The sequence below is a fragment of the Chionomys nivalis genome, chromosome 5 (assembly GCF_950005125.1).
Source record: "Chionomys nivalis chromosome 5, mChiNiv1.1, whole genome shotgun sequence".
NCBI lineage: Eukaryota > Metazoa > Chordata > Mammalia > Rodentia > Cricetidae > Chionomys > Chionomys nivalis.
Genome location: NC_080090.1, coordinates 126,888 through 151,610, shown reverse-complemented (window position 1 = coordinate 151,610; position 24,723 = coordinate 126,888). Strand labels below are relative to the sequence as shown.

The 24,723-nt window shown below is 42.9% G+C and overlaps 1 protein-coding gene across 2 annotated transcripts in view; it reads right to left on the bottom strand.

Annotated features, from left to right (window-relative positions):
- Positions 1 to 14,415, bottom strand: part of Lin9 (lin-9 DREAM MuvB core complex component) — a 45,853-nt gene extending 31,438 nt beyond the window's left edge. Inside the window, exons 1-4 of one of the 2 annotated variants that reach the window (XM_057769765.1) lie at positions 14,182 to 14,415; positions 6,780 to 6,812; positions 4,065 to 4,159; positions 3,051 to 3,155 (exon numbers count right to left, since the gene is read on the bottom strand). In XM_057769765.1, the coding sequence (XP_057625748.1) occupies positions 3,051 to 3,155; positions 4,065 to 4,159; positions 6,780 to 6,812; positions 14,182 to 14,260 (312 nt within the window). In that variant the 5' untranslated portion in view covers positions 14,261 to 14,415. Of the gene's footprint in view, positions 1 to 3,050; positions 3,156 to 4,064; positions 4,160 to 6,779; positions 6,813 to 14,181 lie in introns of those variants that run through there. The other variant, XM_057769766.1, reaches the window with a different exon arrangement.
- Between the last annotated feature and the right edge of the window lie 10,308 nt (positions 14,416 to 24,723).

The following is a 24,723-nucleotide window of genomic DNA, read 5'->3' as shown; positions in this document are numbered from 1 at the left end:
GCATTTGTAAGGCAGAGGCTGGCAGATCACTGTGAGTCTGCAGACAACCTGATTTACAAGAGCTAGATCCAGGACAGGCTCGATAGCTAGAGCGAAATCCTGTCTCAAAAAGCACAAAAATAAAAAATAAAATAAAAACCCTTCTGTTAATAGGAAAAGATCTTTACTAACCTCACATCAGACAGAGGTCTGATCTCCAAAATATACAAAGAACTCAAGAAATTGGACACCAAAAGATCACATAATCCAATTAAAAAAAAAAAAAAAAAAAAAAAAAAAAAAAAAAAAAAGGGGAGTAAAGACCTTAACAGACAACTCTCAACAGAGGAATCTAAAATGCCTGAAAGACACTTAAGGAAATGTTCAACATCCTTAGTCATCAGAGAAATGCAAATCAAAACAACTCTGAGATTCCATCTTACATCTGAAAGAATGGCCAAGATCAAAAACACTGATGACAACTTATGTTGAAGAGGTTGTGGGGAAAAGGGAACACTCCTGCATTGCTGGTGGGAATGCAAGCTGGTACAACCCCTTTGGAAGTCAGCGTGGTGATTTCTCAGAAAATTAGGAAACAACCTTCCTCAAGACCCAGTAATACCACTTTTGGGTATATATCCAAAGGATGCTCAATTGTGTCACAAGGACATGTGTTCAACTATGTTCATAGCAGCTTTGTTTGTCATAGCCATAACCTAAAAAACAACCTAAATGTCCCTTGACCGAAGAATGGATAAGGAAAATGTGGTACATTTACACAACGGAGTACTACACAGCAGAAAAAAATAACATCTTGAATTTTGCAGGAAAATGGATGGAGCTAGAAAATATTATTTTGAGTGAGGTAATCCAGACACAGAAAGACGATTATCACATGTATTCACTCATAGGTGGTTTTGAAACCTAAAGCAAAGAAAGCCAGCCTACAAACTACAATCCCAGAGACCTTAGACAACAATGAGGACACTAAGAGAGACTTACATAGATCTAATCTACATGAGAAGTAGAAAGTATTAAAAAGACAAGATCTCCTGAGTAAATTGGGAGCATAGGGACCTTGGAGGAGGGCTGAAGGGTGGAGGGGAGAGGCAGGGAAGGGAGCAGGGAAAATTTTGAGCTCAATAAATAACAACAACAACAAAAAAACCCTGCTGTTGTGGGATATTTGATCACACTGTGTGAAAGGCACTTTCTGGTTGGTTTAATAAAGAGCTGAAAGGCCAATAGCTAGGCAGGAGAGAATAGGTGGGACTTCTGGGGGAGAAAGGGGAACTGGCTGCACGAGAGGGAATCTAGCTGCACGAGATGCCCAAGACAGGAGAAACTCAGACATACTGAATGGGTGAATGGGAGGGGTTAAAAAGCCCCATGGCAGAATGCAGATTAACAGAAACAGATTATAAGAGCTAGTTGGAAACAAACCTAAGCTAAAGGCTAAGCTTTCATAATTAATAATAAGTCTCCATGTCATTATTGGGGAGCTGGCAGTCCCACAAAGCAAAGTCCATTACAAACTGTTGTTTCTTTCTTGAAAAAAAAATAAATATATATAACTCGGGCTGGAGAGGTGGCTCAGTAGTTAAGAGCACTGGCTGCCCTTCCAGAGTTTAATTCCCAGCAACCACATGGTGGCACACAACCATCTATAGTGGGATCTGATGCTCTCTTCTACCATACATGTGTACATGCAGATAGAGCACTCATACACAATAAATAAATAAACAAATCTAAAAAAAATCTCTGCAGATGGGAGAAAATATATCCAGACTGTTAGTAGAAATATAAATTACTACAATTAGATAACATGTTCCAATGTCTTCCCTCGCCCAAAGATGGGGTTTCTCTGTATAACAGCCCAAGCTGGCCTGGAACTCACTTTGTAGACCAAGCTGATCTCGAACTCACAGAGATCTGCCTGCCTCTGCCTCCCAAGTGCTAGGATTAAAAGCATATACCACCACCCAGCTTGCATTTTACTTTTAATGAATTCATGTTTTATTTGCTTATCAGGTACTTATGTCCATTTGTCCTTGATGTTTTCAATGTGCATTTCGTTCATTCTATGGAACATCATATTTCATCATTATAATCATCATAAAGTTGGTCATGGTGGTACTCTCTTGTAATCCCAGTACTGGGAGTCTGAAGCAAGGAAGATTGAGTCTGAGGCCAGCCTAGGCTAAATGCTGAGTTTTAAACACTGTATTGAAAAATCTCGTTTTATAACACTTTATAAAATAATGAGAGAAAAACAGGAGATATATGAGAAGTTATAAAGCTGGTCTGAGAAAAACCACATTAATTGCTAAAGGCTACATTTTCTTAGCTAAGTTTCATTCCTTTATTACATGTCCATTGTGACTTTAACTTTGTAAAATTATTTTGTTTACTTTCTGAGTGTGTGCGCGCACGTGTGCATGTGCCACATTGTGCATATGCTAGCCAGAGGACAACCTGCAGATATCAGTTCTCCTTTTCCACCATGTGAGCTCTGGTGACGGAAATCACGTTATCTGGCTTCATGGCAAGAGTTTTTACCCTGAGCAACTCACCAGCCAAAACTTTTTTAAAGTGTCAAAAAATAAAATAGGATAAATAAAATAAAATAACTCAAGTGGAAGAGTACTTGCCTAGCGTATGAGACACCCTAGGTTTAATCCACAACACCCCCCCAAATAATACATAAAAAATACGAAAAGGAAACCCTCTTTCATTCTCCTCTTCTCAAAAGTCTTCATCATATTTCTCTTGATAGAGTTAAACATTTTCCTCTCACTTATTTTGGTGCAAAACTCAAAACTAAATCCATATTATCAAGTCTATTTTACTTAATACCCATTACCTTCATGCTTACAGAATCACAACTGGCTTCCTATCTAGTTTAAGTAAATCAATAAGACACTGATTTTTCTAGGTTAGTAAAATCAATTGCTGAGCAGCAATACTGACTTAAAGGATGTTCTTCAAAGTGTAACAGAATAAATATGACCTTTATCACAGTGCACAATTACGCACATCCTTTAAGCGCAGCAAACTTCACTACAACATACCTGTGGGATCATTGCGACTCTCTGGTTTCTTTTAGGTGACTTTGTGTTTATTTGTCTGTCATCTTCATCAGAAAAGAGTCGACTTCTTTTTGAATTTCTGAAAGGCTATGATAGAATTTTAGTTTAAAGAATGTTTCTTGTTTGTGTTCCAAATGCAAATTGAATCTAGAAAACACAGCTAACTCTACATTATCAGTAGTATAGGACTGAGTATGAGTAACAAATAAATGAGTAACACCAAGTACACAAAGCCAAAATAAACATCTTAAATCAGCAATGTATTTAAATATACATTTCTACAGTGACTTGAGACCTAAAACTAGAGTCCACATCTCTGTAGCACACTGGTAATCTTGCATGGTGAAGACAGGAAAATATGTTCTGGGATTCCAACTCAAATTATGTTGGTTAATATTAAGTGGCTATTACATGATGTCTGTTGCAGAGGGCTGAGTTAGACAAGGACACTAAATCACTTGAGAAGAGTATGCCTAAATGGCTTTAGTATTATACTAGATCTGATGTCAAAAGTTTATCAAATTTCTAACTCTAAGTAAAAATCCATGATACATATGAGATAACTGATAACTACCTTTAGAACTAAAAACTCTGTAAGTATCAAAAGTATATAATACTATCCTAGCACTCAGGAGCCAGAGGCAGAGGCAGGCAGATCTCTGTGAGTTAGAGGTCAATCTGGTCTACATAGTGAGTTCCAGGTCAGTCAGGGCCTCATAATGAGACTGTCTGTTAAAAAAATATATAATAATAAAATAATAATAAAATTTTTAAGTGTGTATGTATATTACAAATGCTTAATGTTGGTTAGATAATCTGGTTACCAATCACTTACCTAAATAAAATCAAGTACTGCTTAATGACAAGTTAAAATAAAAATACTTATAGCTGTGCGGGGAGAACCTTGCAGAAATATTTTTGTGCTACATGAACCCATACACCGCAACCATACAGTTCAATGCAAATTCCTCTAGCTTACAGGAAAGCTCTCCTTACCATTTCCACAGCAGGGCCTGCACTCCTGCCTTTCCAAACAGGAGTTTTCTGTAAAGAACTGTACTTTTCATTCCATGTGTTAGATAAACTTCCCTCTGTAATGAATAATTAATACTGATAAAATTTAAGGTTAGCTCAAAGGATTTTATATCACAAACATTATTCTTTAGTAACAGTGGTAAATATATGGGGGGGGGGGGTAATAACACTGGTTGCTCTTCCAAAGGACCCAGGTTCAATTCCTAGCACCCACATGACAGCTCACAACTGTCTATAACTCTGGTTCCAGGGAATTTGGTGCCCTCACACAGACCTACATGTAAGCAAAACACCAAGGCACATAAAACAAAAACATGAATAATTAAATATATGATATAGTAATGAGAAAAATTACAATGTGACTGTAATAATTTTAGTTTACTAGAAACAAAAGAAACATCTCAGGCCAGAGAGATGGCTTAGGGGAAAGGTATTTGCAGAGATATCTGGTGACCCGAGTGTGAGTTCGAGCCCTAGAATCCACAGTGGAAGGAGACAACTAACTCCTGAAGCTGTCCCCGACCTCCACTGAACACTCTGGAGCACACATGCACACTCACACAATCCATTTCTAAGAATCTTATATTGGATGTGCATCGTGTTTTTCCCTGCCTGTATTTCTGTGCACCCGCAGAAGCCAAAGAAGGCAACCAGATCCTCAGATCTGGAATTACTGTTGGGTGCCAAGCTGTCTTGTAGGGAATTGAGTTGGGGTCGCTGGGAAGAATAGTCAGTGCTCCTGACCACTGAGTCATCTCTCCAGCCCCACACAATTACTTTAAAAAAAAATTTATAAAACAATACCAAAAGCCTCACCTGTGTTTTCTGTCCATTCTTTTAACAATATGGTAAAACAATGCATCTTAAAAGTATTGCATTTCTAGATGAAACATATAGATTTTTGTTTTGGTTTTAAATAATTCTTTTACTCTGTTAAGAATAATTTCATATTTTTTGTAAATTATTACCAAAAGTAGGACAATGGAAAATAAAGAATTAAAAAATTCCTAATTCTGTTTGTTTTTGTTTTGAGACATGTTCTCACTATACTTCCCAGGGTGGCCTGGAATGCACCGTGGAGCAAGTCTGTCCTTGAACCTGGCATGATCCTTTTGCTCTATGCTTCCCAAGTACTGAGACTACAGCTTAGGCTACACACCTAGAAGAATTTTCTAAGTGATTTTTGCTTCAATATGTGAAACATGACATGGAAAAATTAATATAGTATGATATGGTGGTGTAGCATATTCCTATGCCCCAGACTGACTTAGTCACAGCAATCTTCCTGCCTTAGCCTCCAAAATAGCTGGGATTAAAGGCATGAGTTACCATGTTCAGTTGTTTTTCTTAATTCAAAGAAATGTCTTTAGAATCGTGCAAAAAATCAGAAAAAGTCCTAACAATTAAATGATCAGATATATGAAATAAAGGAGAATGAGTTTGATTTTTGTAAAGAATCATGCTTAAATGCAGACATATATTTAATTATAGATACAATAAAACTGATATATATATATATATATATATATATATGGTTCTTATTTTTGCACAATTGCTTACCAGTACTCTCTAATTTTTTTTCCCTAAGAAATATGTTAGTTGGAGCAGGTGTGATAGTGTTCTGTAATCCTAGCACTAGGAAGCCTGAGGCAGAAAGATTAGTAAAGGTTCACATAAGCCCAGCACAGGTTTCTTGAATGTGTAGAATGTTTTTACAGCAGTGATACTGAATTGAGAGTTTAGGTAAGCACTCTACAGTTGAGCTCCACCCCAGCTCTAATTAAGAGATTTTTGGGTTTTTTTTTTTTTGGTTTTGTTGTTTGTTTTGTTTTGTTTTTTCACCACAGGGTTTCTCTGTAGCTTTGGAGCCTGTTCTGGAACTAGTTCTTCTGAACCAGGCTGATCTCGAAGTCACAGAGATCCGCCTGCCTCTGCCTCCTGAGTGCTGGGATTAAAGGCATCCGCCACCATCACTCGGCAATCAAGAGATTCTTTAGATGAGGCACGGTGACTTTAAAAAGGAAGCAGAGATGGGTGGATCTCTGTGAGTTCTAGCCCAGCTTGGTCAACATAGTGAGTGTCAAGCTATCTCAAAAAACAAAAACAAAAAAAAGATATTCTTTGTTTTAAAAAAAATATTTATTTATTTATTTATTATGGATACAATATTCTGTTTGCATATATGCCTGCTAGAAGAGGACACCAGACCTCATTACAGATGGTTGCTGGGAATCGAACTCGGGTCCTTTGGAAGAGCACGCAATGCTCTTAACCGCTGAGCCATCTCTCCAGCCCAAAAAAGATAATCTTTTTTTCTTTCTTTTTTTTTTTTTTGGTTTTTCGAGACAGGGTTTCTCTGTAGCTTTGGTGCCAGTCCTGGAACTAGCTCTTGTATACCAGGCTGGCTTCGAACTCCCAGAGATCCGCCTGCCTCTGCCTCCCGAGTGCTGGGATTAAAGGTGTGCGCCACCACAAAAAAGATATTCTTTAAGCAATACTTTTAGGAAATTTTTCTTAATTACTAGCAAATAAAGAGAAAGTATCTAAAAGCAAGTGAATTTAAAATTATCAGCCAAGAGTCAATACTTGAGTCAATGCAAGGAGTCACATATAATAACAGAAGGAAAAAAAATATAGTCAAATTGCTATACATTTCTAGAAAAGCATAATTCTTACCTTTTAAACTGACAAGGGCTTTTGCTGAGGAGCCTGAAATTAAAAATAAAACAAATCAGCTGGGCTTGGTGGTGTATGCCTTTAAAAGTGAGTCTCACACTCGGGAGGCAGAGGCAGGTGGATCTCTGTGAGTTCGAGACCAGCCTGGTCTACAAGAGCTAGTTCCAGGACAGGCTCCAAAACCACAGAGAAACCCTATCTCGAAAAACCAAAAAAAAAAAAAAAAAAAAAAAAAAAAAAAAAAAAAAAAAAGTGGGTCTCTGAGTTTCAGGCCAGCCAAGGCTACAAAGTAAGACCTTGTCTCAAAAATAAAACAAGCAGGGCTGGAGAGATGGCTCAGTGGTTAAGAGCATTGCCTGCTCTTCCAAAGGTCCTGAGTTCAATTCCCGGCAACCACATGGTGGCTCACAACCATCTGTAATGATGTCTGGTGCCCTCTTCTGGCCTGCAGACATACACACAGACAGAATATTGTATACATAATAAATAAATAAATATTAAAAAAAATAAAATAAAAATAAAACAAGCAAACTAAATCAAATCAATAATCATTTTCCAATCAAAGTTAAAAAACTTGGTTTAGGCATAAGAGCGGTCCATTTGGTTTGAGCAACACTGAGCTCGACACAATGGTTAGACATGCAGAGTGCAGAACTCACGGCGGCTCTGTCTGCAGTCCAGCACATGAAAGGACTGTCCTGGGTTCAAGGCAAGCCTGGGCTCCACGGTGTGCTCCAGGAAAGCCCAACCCTGTCTAGAAAACGAAAGGAATGAGTAGCCTGGGACGCAAGATAAGAGACTCAGCCGGCCTGTGGAAATTCTGACAGCAGCTGGAAATCATTCTAAGAGAGGAAAATGTACAAAAAGAAGAAAAAATGGTAAGGACAGAAGTAGTTTTGCAACTTCATTCAAAAGTACTCTAGCACTGGAGGAAAAGAGAAAGAACATTCACATTATTGGAACAGAGAAAAAGAGAAAACAAGCATGAACCAGAGTGTCATAGTCAAACATAAGTCTCTTGAAAGTCTAGAATGCGGATATGTGCAACACTTAAAGATCTATACAGGAAAATGGGATTCTGAACACCCAAAAGAGGACTAGCATAAATGTAGAGGGAGTCACTAGATATGATTATAATAGAATAACCAGCTCCTCCTACACACAGAATCTATTATTAATAAAGCTCCTTAGGAGATCTGTGGCAGGTAACCCACTGTGAGAAACAGAGCTACAGGATCTGTTAACAGTGAAGGCAGGATCGATGAGTGGTAGAGGTGGGAGATTCAATAGGGAAGAGAGTTTTTTGAAGTTGAATGTTCAAAGGCATTAATCATGGGTAAGGGAGTAGGGGGAGAAAGTCATAAAATTTTGCTAAAAGGACTAAGGACACAGCTGGGTTGAGTACCTGCCTATTATGTTCAGTCTCTACTAACACAAAATAAATAAAAATTCTACTAGGAAGCTTCAAACAAAATGCAACCAAGAAACAGTAAGGTGAACAGAACATAAAGTCACCAAGATACCACGGAAAAAACCAGTTAATTCCATGAAAACATAGGTATATACTACGTGCTGCTGAGTGGTAGCTCCTGCTCAGGCAGTAGAAGCACCACAGCAAGGAAATAAGTCAAAGTCCCTGCCTGCCTGAGCTTCTGCTGCAGTTAGGGGGACAAACAGGTACAAGCCAGGTGAAGATGAGCTATGGAAAAAGCGAGCAGATGACAGAGAGAGGAGTGTGGGAGGACAAACTATGGATACATATAATCTTATGGATTAGCTTCTCTGTAAGGGTCGTTTGAACAGGGCTCTGAGGAAGAGGTCTAAGTCACAAAGGCACGGTTGCTATCCCACAAAGGTGGGAATCAGACCTTGAGTATTCTCTTACTGCCTTTAACTCCCTTCACCTTGTTATATGAGGCAGTGTAGCAACAACAGCAGAGATGGCGGTGCAGCTAAGAGTCTGCACTACTTTTGCAGAGGAAGCAAGTTCAGGTCCCATGTCTGTGTTGGGCAGCTCTTAAACATCTGAGACTCCAGCCAGGCGGTGGTGGTGCATGCCTTTCTTTAATCCGAGCACTCAGGAGGCAGAGGCAGGTTGACCTCTGTGAGTTCGAGGCCAACCTGGTCTACAGAGCCAGTTCCAGGGCAGCCAGCCAGGGCTACACAGAGAAACTGTTTAAAATGAGAGCATAAGCTCTAGAACATTGAGGCTGGCTCCTGTTTAGATCTTGGCTCTGTCACTTCCCTGCTATGTTATTTTCTGAAAAGTGTCTCAACTCACTATGCTCTTGCTTCTACATGTGTAAAACAGTAAACATGCAAATATAAGCAAAAGTGCTTAGGACAATGTATACAACACATAGCTAATTCAGATGGGCTCACATTACATTAACTGCCCAAATTACCTATCAGTTTAAAAGTATGAATTTTACAGGCAGGTGAAGTTGGTTAAGTTAGAATCTTGCCTTAACCAGTTTCATTTATACAACAGTCCACCAGTATGTACTAATGCTTGCCATGAGCAGGTTGAGAGCTGAGGCCTCCACCAAGAGCCTCCACTCTGAGAGTTTGTATTCTAGTGGAAAGGGACAGACAACAAATAACTACATAAAACAGTAATTATACTTCATGAAAGTTACTAAAAAGAACTTAAACTGGAGTTAGAGAAACTTTCCAGAGAGATAACATCTGAAAAGAACTAGCCATAAAATCAGGAAGAACCACCCCTACCCCCACCCCAAAAACCAGGTCACAACAGGGAGGCCAAGCAGAAGAGAAAAAAAAACCCTGAGAAACTAGTTTAGACTGAATATCTGATGGAGAAAATGGCCATTGTGCTTGGGAGTGGGAAGAGTTAAACAGAAAGATGAAAGCAGGGCTGTGCTTTGAGGTGGGACTGTAAGTGTATTCCTAGTTATTTCTCAATTCCTGTGACAGAAGAATCTGACTAAATGACTTAAAACTGGGGAGATTTAGTTTGCTCAAGGTTCCAAAGGGTTTGTTGACTTCATCATGGTATAGAGGGTATGGAAAAGCAGAGAGCTGATGTGACGGCCAGGAAGAGAGAAGGGAAGACAGGAAGATGTCAGGGTAACACATAACTACCAAGGCAGGCCCCCCCCCAACCTACTTTCTCTAAATAGGTACTACCTCCTTCCTTTCACCACCTACAATAATGCTATCATATGACTCCACCAAGGGATGAATCCATTTATTAGGTCAGTGGCTCATAATCTAATTGTTTTTGGAGGTATGCTCATGAATACACAGGTGTGCTTTACTGATCTCCTAGGTATTTCTCAATCCAATCAAGCTATCAAAACCAACCATCACAGCAGGAGTGAGGAAAAGCATTAAGTGGCTCAGCTCTGGGAGCTGCTGACCAAACAATCACACCAATGAATGCGCGAGACAGCCCCTGAGAAGTTACACAGTGGGAGGGAAATACTTCTATAAGACATACTTGTCACAGAGGACAAAAAAATAACCACAAAAATCTTGAGAGCACTTTCTGCTCTTCCAGAGGAATGGAGTTTGGTTCCTAGCAACCATGCTGTGTGGCCCACAAATGCTTTTAACTCTACTTCCAGGGGCATCCAATGCCTCTGGCTTCTACATGTACCCCATACATATATCCACATGCAGACACACATACACACATAATAAAAATAACAAAAATACATTTAAAAATCTCAACATGGTACTTTAAAGAATAAGCAGAAGTTAACTGGGAGTGAAGGGAGGGGAGAGCAGTCCAGAAAACAGCACACGCAAAGACTCAGAGAAAAGGGAGCTTGGCAGCACAGCGAATGAAAAGAGCCCAATTAACTCAGAGATAGAATGAGGAGAGGTCCAAAATAAATGGGGAAGTGGAAACAGCCAGGAAACATGGGGTCTTAGAGCTAGCCACTACAAGGTTTTAAACAAGAGGACAGCTGGGAATGACTGGCACACACCTGCAAACCTAGCAACCAGGAAGCAGAAGGTCAAGATCAGTTTGATCTACAATTGAGTCAGGCCAGCCAGAGATGATATATATGGAGACCCTGCCTCAGGTTTAAAACACAAGATAATGGCAGGAAGACATTTCTGCTGTGAAAGGATCCCTCTGACCTGCATATGTGGGGAAGGAGTGGGTTACTGAGATGGTGACAACCTTGGCTAGGTGATGGTAAAAAGTAAGACTTGAAACACATACAATACAGAAGGGAAATGCTCCAAGACTTAGTAAATGCTCAAATATGGGAAGTGAGAAGTGCCAAAGGTAACTAGGTTTCTGCTCAGTCACAGAAATACACAATGTAACCATTCATTAAGACAGGAGCTACTGGAAGCACCTACTTGCTAGGATGGAATTTCTGAAATAAATTTTGAATCTACTAAGATATACAACATCTCTCTGCAACATCTAAGAGGAGATGCGAAATAGCAAGAGTTCAAGAATAGAGGTTTCGAGCAAAGAAAGAATCTGCCCACATATAAAAATCATGGTATAGCTAGCCGGGCAGTGGTGGCGCACGCCTTTAATACCAGCACTAGGGAGGCAGAGGCAGATGGATCTCTGTGAGTTCGAGGCCAGCCTGGTCTACAGAGTGAACTCCAGGACAGGTTCCAAAGCTACACAGAGAAACCCTGTCTCAAAAAACAAAAATAATTAATAATAATAATAATAATAAATCATGTACTTATATCAACTGAAATAAAGATCAAATGAGCAGAAAGCAACAATAAATATATGGGGGAGCAGGAGCTTTTTTTTTTACACCTGTCATATTAAGTATTCAGGAAATGATAGTTTTTATTACTGGTGTTACAGGGGCTATTAACTAATATAAACTACATAGCTCCCCTAACTTAACCGGGTTTAAGAAAAACAAAAATCTTTGTGTTTTTCATATCAAATTTAATTAATATTATTCTGCATTCAGTTCCATCTTAGCCAAGTCTTTAAGTTTGTTTGTGTCATTGTGTAACATATCAAATATGCAATTCCTGCTTTTTTTATTATTTTATAAATAATACTAATCAAAATTTCCACTTCCCCCCCTCCCATTCCCCACACACTCTCCCTCCTTCCCCCTCCAGTCCTGAAAGAGAGCAAGGTACCCTGCCCTGTAGGAAGTCCAAAGCCCTCCCCCACTACATCCAGGCTTAGGAAAGTATGCATCCAAATAGAACAGGATCCCAAAAAGCCAGTGCAATTCCTGCTTTTGACAAAGCTGTAGATTAGCTAAAGACACACACACACACCTCCCCCAATCAAAGTACCAGAGACATTACATGGTAATATAAACAATTAGGTTATACATATTTTAACAGTGTAGCTGATATCTGAACCTCAATATAAACCTCAAAGAACAACAGTAAGAAAAACCTTTTTCCAAAAGGTGTGCTCACAGACATAACTAGAGGTGTGCTTTACTGATCTCCTAGGTATTTCTCAATCCAGTCAAGCTACCAAAATCAACCATCACAGCAGGAGTGAGGAAAAGCATTAGGTGGCTCAGCTCTGGTGGGTGCTGACCAAACAATCACACCAATGAATGCGTGACGGCCCCTGAGACAGCCCCTGAGAAGTTACAAGGTGGTATGGAAACATACTCAAAGAGGATAAAAAAATCTTACATTACAGCCTAGGCTGGCCTCAAACTTAGAGCTATCCATTTGTCTCAGCAGAAGTGTGAGACTGACAACCAGGTCCCTGTGCTGGGATTTGGAAGACTTTCTTCAGACAGCAGGTGACATTCCGCTCCTTAGGCTTATCTTCGTTGCAAGCATCCTAAGTCACAATCAACCATATTCTCCAGACAGAAACAATAAAACTCATAGCTGGTCTACAGACATGCCCTGCCAATACAGCAATCACAAACTATTTAATGTCAAGATTAAATAAAAATAAAAGCCAGCACCTCAACCATTCCAGCCACATGTGAAGTGTTCCATAGTGACATGAGACCAGTGGTTACTCTTTCTATTGAACACCAGAAAAGGGAACATTCCATCACTGAGAAAGTTCTTTTGAGACAGCACTGGTCTAAACCAGAGTTAAAAGACACTTTGAAAACAAGTCTTCATCAGCTTGGCAACCGCAACTTTTGACAAGAATATATCAAGGAATACAAGGAAATAGAATCAGGAGTACCTTGAATCTCTCCTTTAAAGGTGTATCTGCCTTGTGCACAGATACACTGACCACCGATAGAACTTTTTCGGCTTTTTGAGACGGGTTTCCTCTGTCCTGACTTCCTACGGGGGAACTCCAAATGGTTAAAAACAAAATACAGTCGTTCTAAATACTGACTGTTCATTTTGTTTCGTTTGTTTGTTTTTCAGAGAAGGGTTTTTCCTATGTGGCCTGGCTGTCCTGGAACTAGTTCTGAAAATCTGGCTGGCATCGAACTGGGAGATCCACCTGCCTCTGCCTCCCGAGTGCTGGGATCAAAGGTGTGCACCACCACGCCCGCCAGTCTTTTGTTGTAAACTCTGCTACGTACCAAGCAGTGCGTGTTGACTCCAGACCATTTTGTAATGACAATATCTGTCTTTTTAATAGTTTGTGCAATATGAAAATAACAAAACTGTTCCCTTGCCCTTAAGTCGCAGAACTGGTGCTTTTACTGGCTGTGGACAGGTGAGCATCCTGCTTTGGAGGTTGAGTAAGGAAGCTTAAGTAAGGCAATGCACGGGAGTGGGTGTCAGGCCGGGTAACAAACATCTATGTCGCGGTGCTCACATCCTTGGGTGACACCCCATATCCTTAAGACACATCCCCTAAGAAGGAAGTCTGGGAATGGAGCTACCTCAACACCGTAGCCAAGCCGGATCGGCTCCGGAAAGGTTCACGGCCACCTGTAGTCCCAAGGGAAGGGGCCAACCCGTTGTGACACGGAAGGAAACACTTCCAGGATGGACACGGGGGTGCGGGGGGGAGGGGGGCAGCGATCCCCGGTGCCTGCAGAAGCAGGAGCTGTCACCGGAGCAGATCGGAGGCCCGGGAGTGAAGAGGGGCTGTGTCCGAGGTGCCCAGCCCGAGCCCTCCCGGCCCCCGACCGGCGAGTTACATAACCGGGCGGGCAGGGAGGACGGCGCTCGCAACTGGGGGCCGCTCTTCGCCCACCTCAGCCGGGGCCCGCAGTCGCTCCGGGAGAGCGGCCGCCGACTCCGTCAGGACAGGCTGGACTCCCGGGCTTTCGGTTTCCGGCGCTGGCGCTCGCACCAACCCCAGAAACAGACACACAGACACCATAACAAAGGCGGCGACGCGGCGGCAGCGCCTGAGTAGGAAGAGCGGGGACCGCGGTGGGCTGGCGGCCATCCCACCTGCCCGGTCACCGGACTCGGCCGGTGCGACCTCGGGACAGGCAACCGGCGGGAAGGAGGGCTGCTCCGAGACGCTACTTACTCTCGTCAGGCAACTGGTCGAGCTCCGCCATCTTGAACGAGCCGCGCCGCTTTTTCAAAGGCTGCCCGCCCCGGTGCATTGTGGGGCGGAGACTGTCTGCGAGGGAGGTTCGAATGAGGAGCTCGCGGCCCGCGGCGCCTGCTCCCGCCAGGCCGTCCGGCTCCGCCCGAGCCTGCCCGGAGGGGGCCTCCGGGGATGCTCCTCCACCCGGGACCGGGCTGGAAGGAGGGCAGGGGAGGCCGCGCCGAGAGGCCCGGTAGGGGCCGAGCGCGGGGGGCGCGGCGCCAGCCCCGATGCGCCCGCCCGCCCGCGCCACCCCCCTCGCCTGCCTGCGCTCGCTCCCGGCGCACGGCCCGCGCTGCGGCTGCGGGAACTGCAGGCTGTTTGTTTCCTGAGGGGAGCGGGAGGGAGGCCCGGGCCGGTGGCGTGGCGGACGAGTCCTGGGTGTCTGGTCGCTTTGCACGGAGGGTGCTGTGCCCGAAGTAACGTGTGCTCGGCTCCCCGGACCGCGTTTCTCCGGCGCATCCGTCCGTCCCTGCCCCCCCACCCCCAAGTGCCCAGGCCGCGGCGGCCGCGGCGCCTGCAGGTCACAGATGCGGGGTCCCGAGCCGGCCTGGCCGGAACCTGAGCTGCGAGCGGCCGGGATGAGACCTTGAGAGGTCACCAAGTTGGTGTAGGCCGACAGCTAGCGAACTGTCCTGCGATCTTTCTCTCCTGCCTTCCACCCCAGGCCGGCAGTGAGCTGGGAGCTTCGCAGTGACTAAGGATGCTCGGGGAAGATACAAGGGACACTCACCAAATGTAATGAAACTGGATGAGAATCCCTCCCATACCGAAAGAAGCCCGGGGGAAGGTGTCACGGTTCCAGGCTGTAACACTTTACAGAATTAAACCATGGTTGCTTTTCAACAGTTCCTTTTACAAGCGTGGTCGATCTCCCGGGTCTTTTCTGCAAGACTTTAGGAGGAGGGGGTGGTCGGAGGATCCAGCAGTTAAGCAGTGGAAAGAAAAAAAAAACCGAGTGGATGGGTGAATTCCAAGAGCTAAAAAGTTAAAAAATGGCGCAGTGAGGCGAGAACAGGTCTAGACGGGCCTGCCAGGGCTAAGTTGGACATGGAAAGAGCAATAAATGGAGTTTTAAGTAGTAGGAATGACAGGTTTTCATTTCTGTTCTAGAACAAAAATGTGAGACACATATTGGAGAAAGACAGGATGAGAATCTAGGAGAATCGGTAGAGAGAACAACTTCTGGGGTAAGGAAAAAGGCAGCAGGTGCCTGCTCTACTGGCTGTAGAAGTTGGGCTGCTCTTTGTATCATCCCAGGCAAGTAAATTCTTGTGGTTTAACTTTCAGCTGTAAAATGCAGGACAAAACAATGAGTCAAAGGACCTTAAAACGGCTCCTTCACCCAGAGGTTAGGTTAGCTGCTCCTGCCACCCCTTACGACCGTACCAACCACCGAATGGGGTGAAGGGCGGGGCAGTGGAATCCTGCCTCTCAAGAGGTAAGGGAAAAAGGCTTAGGAAGAGGAACCATCGTTGGTGACAGCAGCTTTGGGCCTATGGTGACTGAGTGAGGAGAGGGGAAAAAGTGAAAGGCCAGTTTTCTCTCTTTTTTTCTTTTCTTGGTTTTTCGAGGCAGGATTTCTCTGTATCTTTGGAGCCTGTCCTGGAACTAGCTCTTGTAAACCAGGCTGGCCTCAAACTCACAAAGATCTGCCTGCCTCTACCTCCTGGAGTGCTGGGATTAAAGGCGTGCGCCACCACCGTTAAATTTATTTTTATGTGTATGATGTTTTGTCAGCATTTGTGTCTGTCAAAGGGTGTAGGAACCCCTGGAACTGGAGTCCCAGACAATTGTGAGCTGCCTTGTGGGTACTGGGAATTGAATCCAGGTCCTCTGGAAGAGCAGCCAGTTCTGTTAACCATTGAGCAAACTCTCCAGTCCCCAAAAGGCCTGTTTTAACAAAGTAACCTTGCCTTCTAGTTCATCTGACCCCTCCTGAACCTTCTGAACACATTCTAACCAGCCAGTCTTTAACAGGTGGAATAAATTCATCCTTCTTGGGGCTTGGGTGTCCTCATCAATTTGAGAATGAGGTCAAACTTAATCCATTTATGCTGGTATGACAAAGTCCCTTGTGCCTTGGTAATTTCTAAACAACAGAAATTCATTTCTCATGGTTCTGGATTCTAGAAATTTCAAGGTGGTTGTGCTAATGTTGATGAGGACGACTTCCTTCTTCCACAATGCCCATCTTGCTGCTACATCTCCAGGGGTGAAGGAAAAAGAACAAGAGTGCCCCTTCAATACTGAATTCTAAAAGCATGCTAATCTCTTGAGCCAGAGCTTCTATTTATTTATTTGTTTGTTTGTTTATTTATTATGTATACAATATTCTGTGTGTATGCCTGCAGGCCAGAAGAGGGCATCAGACCTTATTACAGATGGTTGTGAGCCACCATGTGGTTGCTGGGGATTGAACTCAGGACCTTTGGAAGAGCAATCAATGCTCTTAACCGCTGAGCCATCTCTCCAGCCCCGAGCCAGAGCTTCTTAATAGTATTGCACGAGGGATTAAATTTCAAAATGAGTTTTGAAGGGAATACCATCATTCTACCCATAGAAAATGAACCATAGGATAAATTACCTTCAATTGTGTATTCAACTTAAATGACATGATTTTGTAAGTTATCTTGTTTGCTTTAAAACACACACACACACACACACACACACACATTGGGTTTGATGGTATACTCCTTTAATCCCAACACTCCATGTTGTGTAGCAGTTTCCTGAGATTAAAACCTTCATTTTAGAGGGATGTGTCTTGTGATGTTTTCAGGGAGGTGAAATAACAGGATATTCTATAGGGAGGTGAGGTGAAATACTGTGGAAAAGCTCCTTTAAAAAGTTAACAACTCAAATAGTTTCAGAGTTAGATGGTGGTGGCCACTGCCTTTAATCCCAGCACTAGGGAGGCAGAAGTAGGTGGATCTCTGTGAGTTTGAAGCCAGCCTGGTCTACAGAGCTAGTTCCAGGACAGCCAGGGCTATAGAGAAAGTTTCAGGAAGTTTCTGAAACTGACTAGATTCTCTTGACCACTCCCTCCTCTGAGAGTACAAGCAGGGATAAGTCCCCCTGAAACAGACCAACCAAAGCAGCCTGAAAGAAGAGGCCTACCAAACTGGATAAAAGAAACAAAGGCAGCTGTGCTGCCTGGAAGAGGCTCAAACCGACTGAGCTACTTGGAAAGGACTCTGCAACCTATTGAGTTGCCTGCAGACGGCAATGTGCTGTAGATGGATTTTTGTTTGGGCTGCCAGCTCACAAAATAGTGAATGGCATGGAGACTTATCATTAATTATGAAAGCTTGGTCTTAGCTTAGGCTTACCCCATTAATTCTTTTTTTTTTCTTTTTTTTCTTTTTTTTTTCTTTTTTTTTTTTTTTGGTTTTTCGAGACAAGGTTTCTCTGTAGCTTTGGTGCCTGTCCCAGAACTAGCTCTTGTAGACCAGGCTGGCCTCGAACTCCCAGAGATCCGCCTGCCTCTGCCTCCCAAGTGCTGGGATTAAAGGCATGTGCCACCACCACCCGGCTTCCCATTAATTCTTTTAACTCAAATCAACTCATATCTTTTATTCTATGTTCTTTTACGTGGCTCGGTTACCTTTACTCTGTACAGCCCATTCTGCTTCCTCAACATCTGGCTGGTGACTCTGCCCTCCTTCTCAGAGCTCTGTCTGTCCAGAAGTCACACCTATACATCCTGCCTAGCTATTGGCTGTTTAGCTTTTTATTAAACCAATCACAGTGATACATCTTTACACAGTGTAAAGGTTTCCAACTCTCACAAATATCATGCATGCAGGGGTCACCTTTAGTGATACAGCTGTCTTTGAGTCATTTAAGCTCTTCTAAGTAACTTCAATGAAAGGTATTGGTTTACCAAGTTGAACTTTGGTAGTATCATGCTTTGGTCTGTCATTTATTCCCTCTTTAGGGTGAATAGATATTTGTTCATGACTTCTCAGGAAAAAATCTGTCACCAACAATCAGGGAGGCAGAAAAGGCAGATCTTTGTGAGTTTGAGACCAGCCTGGACTACATAGTGAGTTTCAGGCCAATCATGGCTAGATAGTGAGACCCTGTCTCAAACAACAACAAAACCACTAAAATTTGGATAAGAACACTAAATCATTAAAAAACAAAACACCTAGATATAAGCTGGGGTATTGTAGGTGTCCCCTGGCTTCTCCCCCCCCCCACAAGACTATATCACAGAACAGAGAGGACGGCTCATCAGGTGAGTGTGCTTGCTGCCAAACCTAATGACTTGAATCAGCTCTCTAGAACCCACATAGTAGCAAAGAAAACTGACCCCCACAAATTGTTCTCTGTCCTTCACATAAAATAAAATCCATTTCCCAATATATACACACAGATTATATCCAGAATGAAAAGACACTCATGTTAATAGTGGCTACTTCTAGATAGTAGTAGCTCCCTTTAGATAGTAGAATCATGGATGATTTTTTTATTTTCTTCATATCTGTATATGTAACCTTTCTATAGAAAAAGATAATTTTAAAATATAAGCAAGCATGACAAGCCAGTCTCTCTTGGCCAGGTGTGGGGGAATATACATCCTAGCAGTTAAAAGGGGAAAATGAGTGTCAGGAACTGAGGGCCAATCTTCACAGCAAGTGCAAGGTTGGCTGGGTTGCTTGAGACCCTCTGGAATAATAAGAGGTGCTGAAGGAACAGCTCAGAAGTTAAGAGTACATAGTAGCATTGCAGAAAACCCAAGTTCATTTCCCAGCATCCTTATCAGCTCAACTGCCTCTACCGCCAGTTATGGAGACTTTGACACTCTCTTCTGGCCTCAAGGGAAACTGTACTCATGCACAGACTTCCCTTCACACATACACATAATTAGAAAAAAAAACAGTTATTAAAAAGGCAACAATGCTGGGCATGGTAGTACACACCTTCCCAGCTTTGGGGGTTGGGGTAGGGGCAGAGGCAGGCAGATTTTTGAGTTTTAGGATAGCTTGGTCTACATAGCAAGCTCCAGGCAAGTCAGGGCTACATAATAAAACCCTGTCTCAAAAAAAAAAAATAAAGCAAACAAAAATAGTATATCTACGAAATAGAATAACGTTCAGCCGTAAGAGAAATGTTCTGATAATGACCACAGTGTGGATGAACTTATACTACAGCCTGTCCCAAAAGAACGAATTGTGTGCTTCTATCAGTGAGAAATGTCCAGAACAGGCACATCTATAAAAAGAGTAGATTAAAAGAGGCCAGCAGCTGCTTGGGCTGAGTGGGAAATGAGTAACCAGTGAAAGGTATAGGATTTCTTGTGGGGCGACAAAAAGTTCTGAAATGGTAGTGACAGCTGCAGAACTGCGCATCTACTAAAAACCACTTAGTAGACGGTTTAAATAGGTGACATGTATGCTACGTATATGGGTTATATAGTAATAAAACCGTCACTGGAAAGTTTTTCCCACACTATGTTAATCAGCTGTCATTTGATGTCCTGAGGGGTTGCAACCCACATGTTGAGAACCAGTGCTGTATTGCAACTTTGAGGATCAAGCCTTTAACAAAATAGACCTTTCTTTGGGAGAGACTCAAGATCCAGTGGCACAGAACTTAAGATACATCTCAATTTCAAATCTCTGGTAGTCAGTTGTACCAAATTTCTTCTTTTAAACCAAAGGCCAAGGAGATGTTCTTCAGGGCCCCGTAGGATGACAGCTGCAAACGAAAGCCTGGCTGCTCCCCTTTCCACCCTGTCCCTCTGTCAAGCATCTCCCCTAGCAGTCTTCTTCTTCTTCTTCTTCTTCTTCTTCTTCTTCTTCTTCTTCTTCTTCTTCTTCTTCTTCTTCTTCTTCTTCTTCTTCTTCTTCTTCTTCTTGAGGTGGCATTTCTCTTGATGTCTATCAGGGTTTTTTTTTATTGATATTTATTGAGCTCTACATTTTTCTCTGCTCCCCTCCCTGCCTCTCCCCTCCACCCTTCAACCCTCCCACAATGTCCCCATGCTCCCAATTTACTCAGGAGATCTTGTCTTTTTAAACTTTCTACTTCCCATGTAGATTAGATCCATTTATGTCTCTCTTAGTGTCTGTATTGTTGTCTAAGTTCTCTGGGATTGTGGTTTGTAGGCTGGCTTGCTCTGCTTTAGGTTTAAAAACCACCTATGAGTGAGTACATGTGATCATTGTCTCTCTGTGTCTGGGTTACCTCACTCAAAATAATGTTTTATAGCTCTATCCATTTTCCTGCAAAATTTAAGCTGTTGATATTTTTTTCTGCTATGTAGTACTCCACTGTGTAAATGTACCACATTTTCCTTATCCATTCTTTGATCAAGGGGCACTTAGGTTGTTTCCAGGTTCTGGCTATGACAAACAAAGCTGCTATGAACATAGTTGAGCACATGTCCTTGTGGCATGGTTGATCATCCTTTGGATATATACCCAAAAGTGGTATTACTAGGTCTTGAGGAAGGTTGTTTCCTAATTTTCTGAGAAATCACAACACTGACTTCCAAAGGGGTTGTACCAGCTTGCATTCCCACCAGCAATGCAGGAGTGTTCCCTTTTCCCCACAACCTCTCCAACATAAGTTGTCATCAGTGTTTTTGATCTCGTCCATTCTTTCAGGTGTGAGATGGAATCTAAGAGTTGTTTTGATTTGCATTTCTCTGATGACTAAGGATGTTGAACATTTCCTTAAGTGTCTTTCAGCCAGCCATTTTAGATTCCTCTGTTGAGAGTTCTCTGTTTAGGTCTGTACTCCATTTTTTATTGGATTATGTGATCTTTTGGTGTCCAATTTCTTGAGTTCTTTGTATATTTTGGAGATCAGAACTCTGTCTGATGTGGGGTTAGTGAAGAATGTTTCCCATTCTGTAGGCTTTTGTTTTGTTTTGTTGACCGTGTCCTTTGCTTTACAGAAGCTTTTCAGTTTCAGGAGGTCCCATTTATTAATTGTTTCTCTCAGTGTCTGTGCTGCTGGCGTTCTATTTAGGAAGTGGTTCCCTGTACCAATGTGTTCACTTTCTCTTCTTTAAGGTTCAGTATGGCTGGCTTTATGTTGAGGTCTTTGATCCATTTGGCCTTGAGTTTTGTGCATGGTGATAGATATGGGTCTATTTTCATTTTTCTACATGTTGATATCCAGTTAGGCCAGCACCACTTGTTAAATATGTTTTCTTTTTTCCATTTGATATTTTTTGGAGAAGCTGCTTTTCTTGTTGGAGCCAAGTGGCTACAAGAAAAGGCAAACTGGATTCATAACATCTATTTTTTTTAATGATTATGATTCCAGGAATGCTGGTAAAATGACTCATAGGGAAAAGGTGCTTGCATCCATACCTCGACCAAAGTTCAATACCTAGGACCCAAATGGTGGGAGGAGAGAACCAACTCCCAAAAGCTGTCCTCTTATTTCCACGGAGTGCTGTGGTACATAATTAATTAGTGTAATTTAAAAAATGACTCTAGGAGATTATCTAGATACCTGCTTCTTAAAAGAGCAAAGGAGGGGGAAAGAGAGACGGGGGGAGGGAGAGGGAAAAGGAGAGAGAGAGAGTTAGCCTATCTCCTAGGGCCATAGTGAGAATTAAAGGAGATCTAAAACTCTCAGCTCACACCCCAGCTCATAAACCCCAGCCTCCTCCTACTCTTTCCTATGTGGTTTTTTTTTGTTTGTTTTTTGTTTTTTTTTTTTTTTTTTTGAGACAGGGTATCTCTGTGTAGCCCTGGCTGTTCTGGAACTCACTCTGTAGACCAGGCCAGCCTCAAACTCACAGAAATCTGCCTGTCTCTGCCTCCTGAGTGCTGGGATTAAAGATATGTGCCACCATCGCTGGCTCTGTCTTGCTTTCTTAACTGTGTCCAGAAGGTACTAAATACCCTTTTTTAAAGACACTGCTTCTAAAAAACATTATTCTTAGCAAAATTTATTGGTGCATCTTAGTTAATGGTGGATGTTTTCCTCTACTCGCAATGGAGCCAAGACAGGGAATAATAGCCACAACCTCTTTCTCCAGGACATCCCGTGTAATAGTCTGAAAAGTTAGATGTTCTATATGAAAGAACAGAGAGGGGAAAACACACTGAGTCAATTTCTAAACACATCAAAGAATATCAGTGAAGACAGCATGCCAGGATAGACACCGAAGGCAGAGTCTTCATCCAAGCAAAAGACTGGACAGTTCATGGTAGACTGGACCCATCTGAGGTATTGCCTTCAGGATATGTATGTGCTGTGGGGTGTAAAGCTCATGTATTTGAACACATGATCCCTGACTGACTGCACCATTTTAGGAGACTATGGTAGCTTCAGGAGGTAAAGCCTAGCTGGAGAAGTGGATTCCCAGAAAATGGGTTTTTGTTCTTACATTCCTACCCAACTTCTGGTCCAGGAGCTCCCTCTGTTTCCTGGTCCACCAAGATCTGAGAAGTTCAAAGTCATACACTGCTTCTGCCGTGACTGGCAAGAATTTTGTCATGGCTTCCCAGCTATGACGGGTTGTACTCCAAATCCTTTCTGCCTCTTCTTTTTTGCTTTTTGCTTCTTCTCAGATACTTGGTCACAGCGATGAGAAAAGTATCCTGGAAGGAAACATTTAGAGTGGGATAATCACTGGGCGTGGGGGCGCACGCCTTTACCAGCACTCTGGAGGCAGAGGTGGGAGGATCTCTGAGTTTGAGGCCAATCTGGTCTACAGAGTGATTCCCAGGATAGCCATGGCTACATTAGCAACTTAGGGAAAGAAAGATTTGAGGGTACAGTCTAATATGGCTGGGAAGACATGGCAAAACTCTTGCCAGTCATGACAGCAGCTGTGTGTGGCTTCAGACTTCTCACATCTTAGTGGACCAGGAAACAGAGGGAGAGACTGGGCCAGAAGCTGGGTAAGAACATAAAAATGCATTCAGAAAAATCCGAATCTCAAAAAAGCAAACAGAAAAAGAAAGTTGGATAGTCATGGGGCCAGCAAGAAAGTTCAACCTGTAAAAGTGCTTGCGGCCAATCCTGATGACCTGAGTTCAATCTCTGGCCTGGAGCCTGCACAGAAGTAGAGAACTGACCCCCACAGCTGTCCTCTGACCTCCACGTGTGTGCTGTGGCATCTATACATACGCACATTTATAGAAATAATAAAGAGTTGGATAACCATGAATTTTAGTCTCTCTCTCTTATTTGGAACTAGCTCTTTTAGACCAGGCTGGGCCTCTAACTCACAGAGATCCGCTTGCCTCTGCATCCCGGGTGCCGGGATTAAAGGCATGCGCCACCACTGCCTGGCTGAATTTTAGTCTCTTTTTTAACCCCAGTGTTCAAGGCAATTACCCAGGAGTTGGTTGGCAAGTGTTCATTAAAAATCTACTATGCAGCAGGCACTAGGGCTGTAAAGTCCCATGTGAAGTAGCGCCTGCCCATTGTAGCCCAATTGAGACAGACACACACTATGTGCAATTGCAGTACCACCCCAGGCTGAGGACAAGATGCCATCGTAGCATAGAATAGGTGATATAAGGGAAAAATTTTATTCTGGGTCTGTAAGCATAGCTCAGTAGTGGGGATGTGCTTGGCATGTACAAAGTGGTAGTTCAAGTCCTATCACCAGGGAGTGGAAATAATAAATTGTTCTCACACTTTTTCAGGGTTTCTGGCTGGACCTGTAACACAAGAGTTCCTTCTATGAGAAAAACAGATCAGTAAGACAAAGAGAGAATTTATTCAAGCTTTATGTAATAAGTCTTCATAAGGAAATGAAGACCCAAGGAAACAGGCAGCCCATGTAGATTTTATGTAAGGTTTGATGGAGAAAGAGGACCAACATGAAAAAATTGGATTGGACTAAACAGTTATGACCCAATGGTACTCTAGGCAGGGATGCTCAAAACCATCGCGTTCAGACTCCTCTTTGGGTCCTCTGTCTTCAGCGATGAGGACACACCTTCTCTGTGGGGACAGGGAAACCTTTCTTGTCAGCTTCAGGTGAGGGGGTTCCTACGATACTCTCGAATGCCAAAGATGTCACATGACCTGACCCCCATTAGTGGTAGGGGAAGGGTAAGTAAGACTTTCCAGAGGCGTGGTCGCTAACTGAGCCACAAACGACAAGTAGACTAAGAAGTGTGACCGGCAGAGGGTCACGTGTAAAGGCCCAGAAGAGAGAAGGACATGCCTCTCATTCCAGGCAATTTAAGGTCAGGGTGTGGCTAGAGAGTTGAAAATGAGGTAAGAGGTAAGACTAGAAGGAGCAACGAGATCCACACAAGTCTATAGTGTGTTGTGTGTGTGTGTGTACACATGTGTGTGTTCTTGTATTCATGTGTGTGCGGAGCACTTCAGGTGTCCTTTTTTGGCGCTATCCACTTTGGTGTCTTTGTTTTCTGTTTTGAGACAGGGTCTCTCATTAGACTGTGTAGAGAGCTGTGTGGAGTCATACCTGATGGCTATGTGTAGAGAGCTGCGTGGAGTCGCACCTGATGGTGCTGGCTCCCGCCC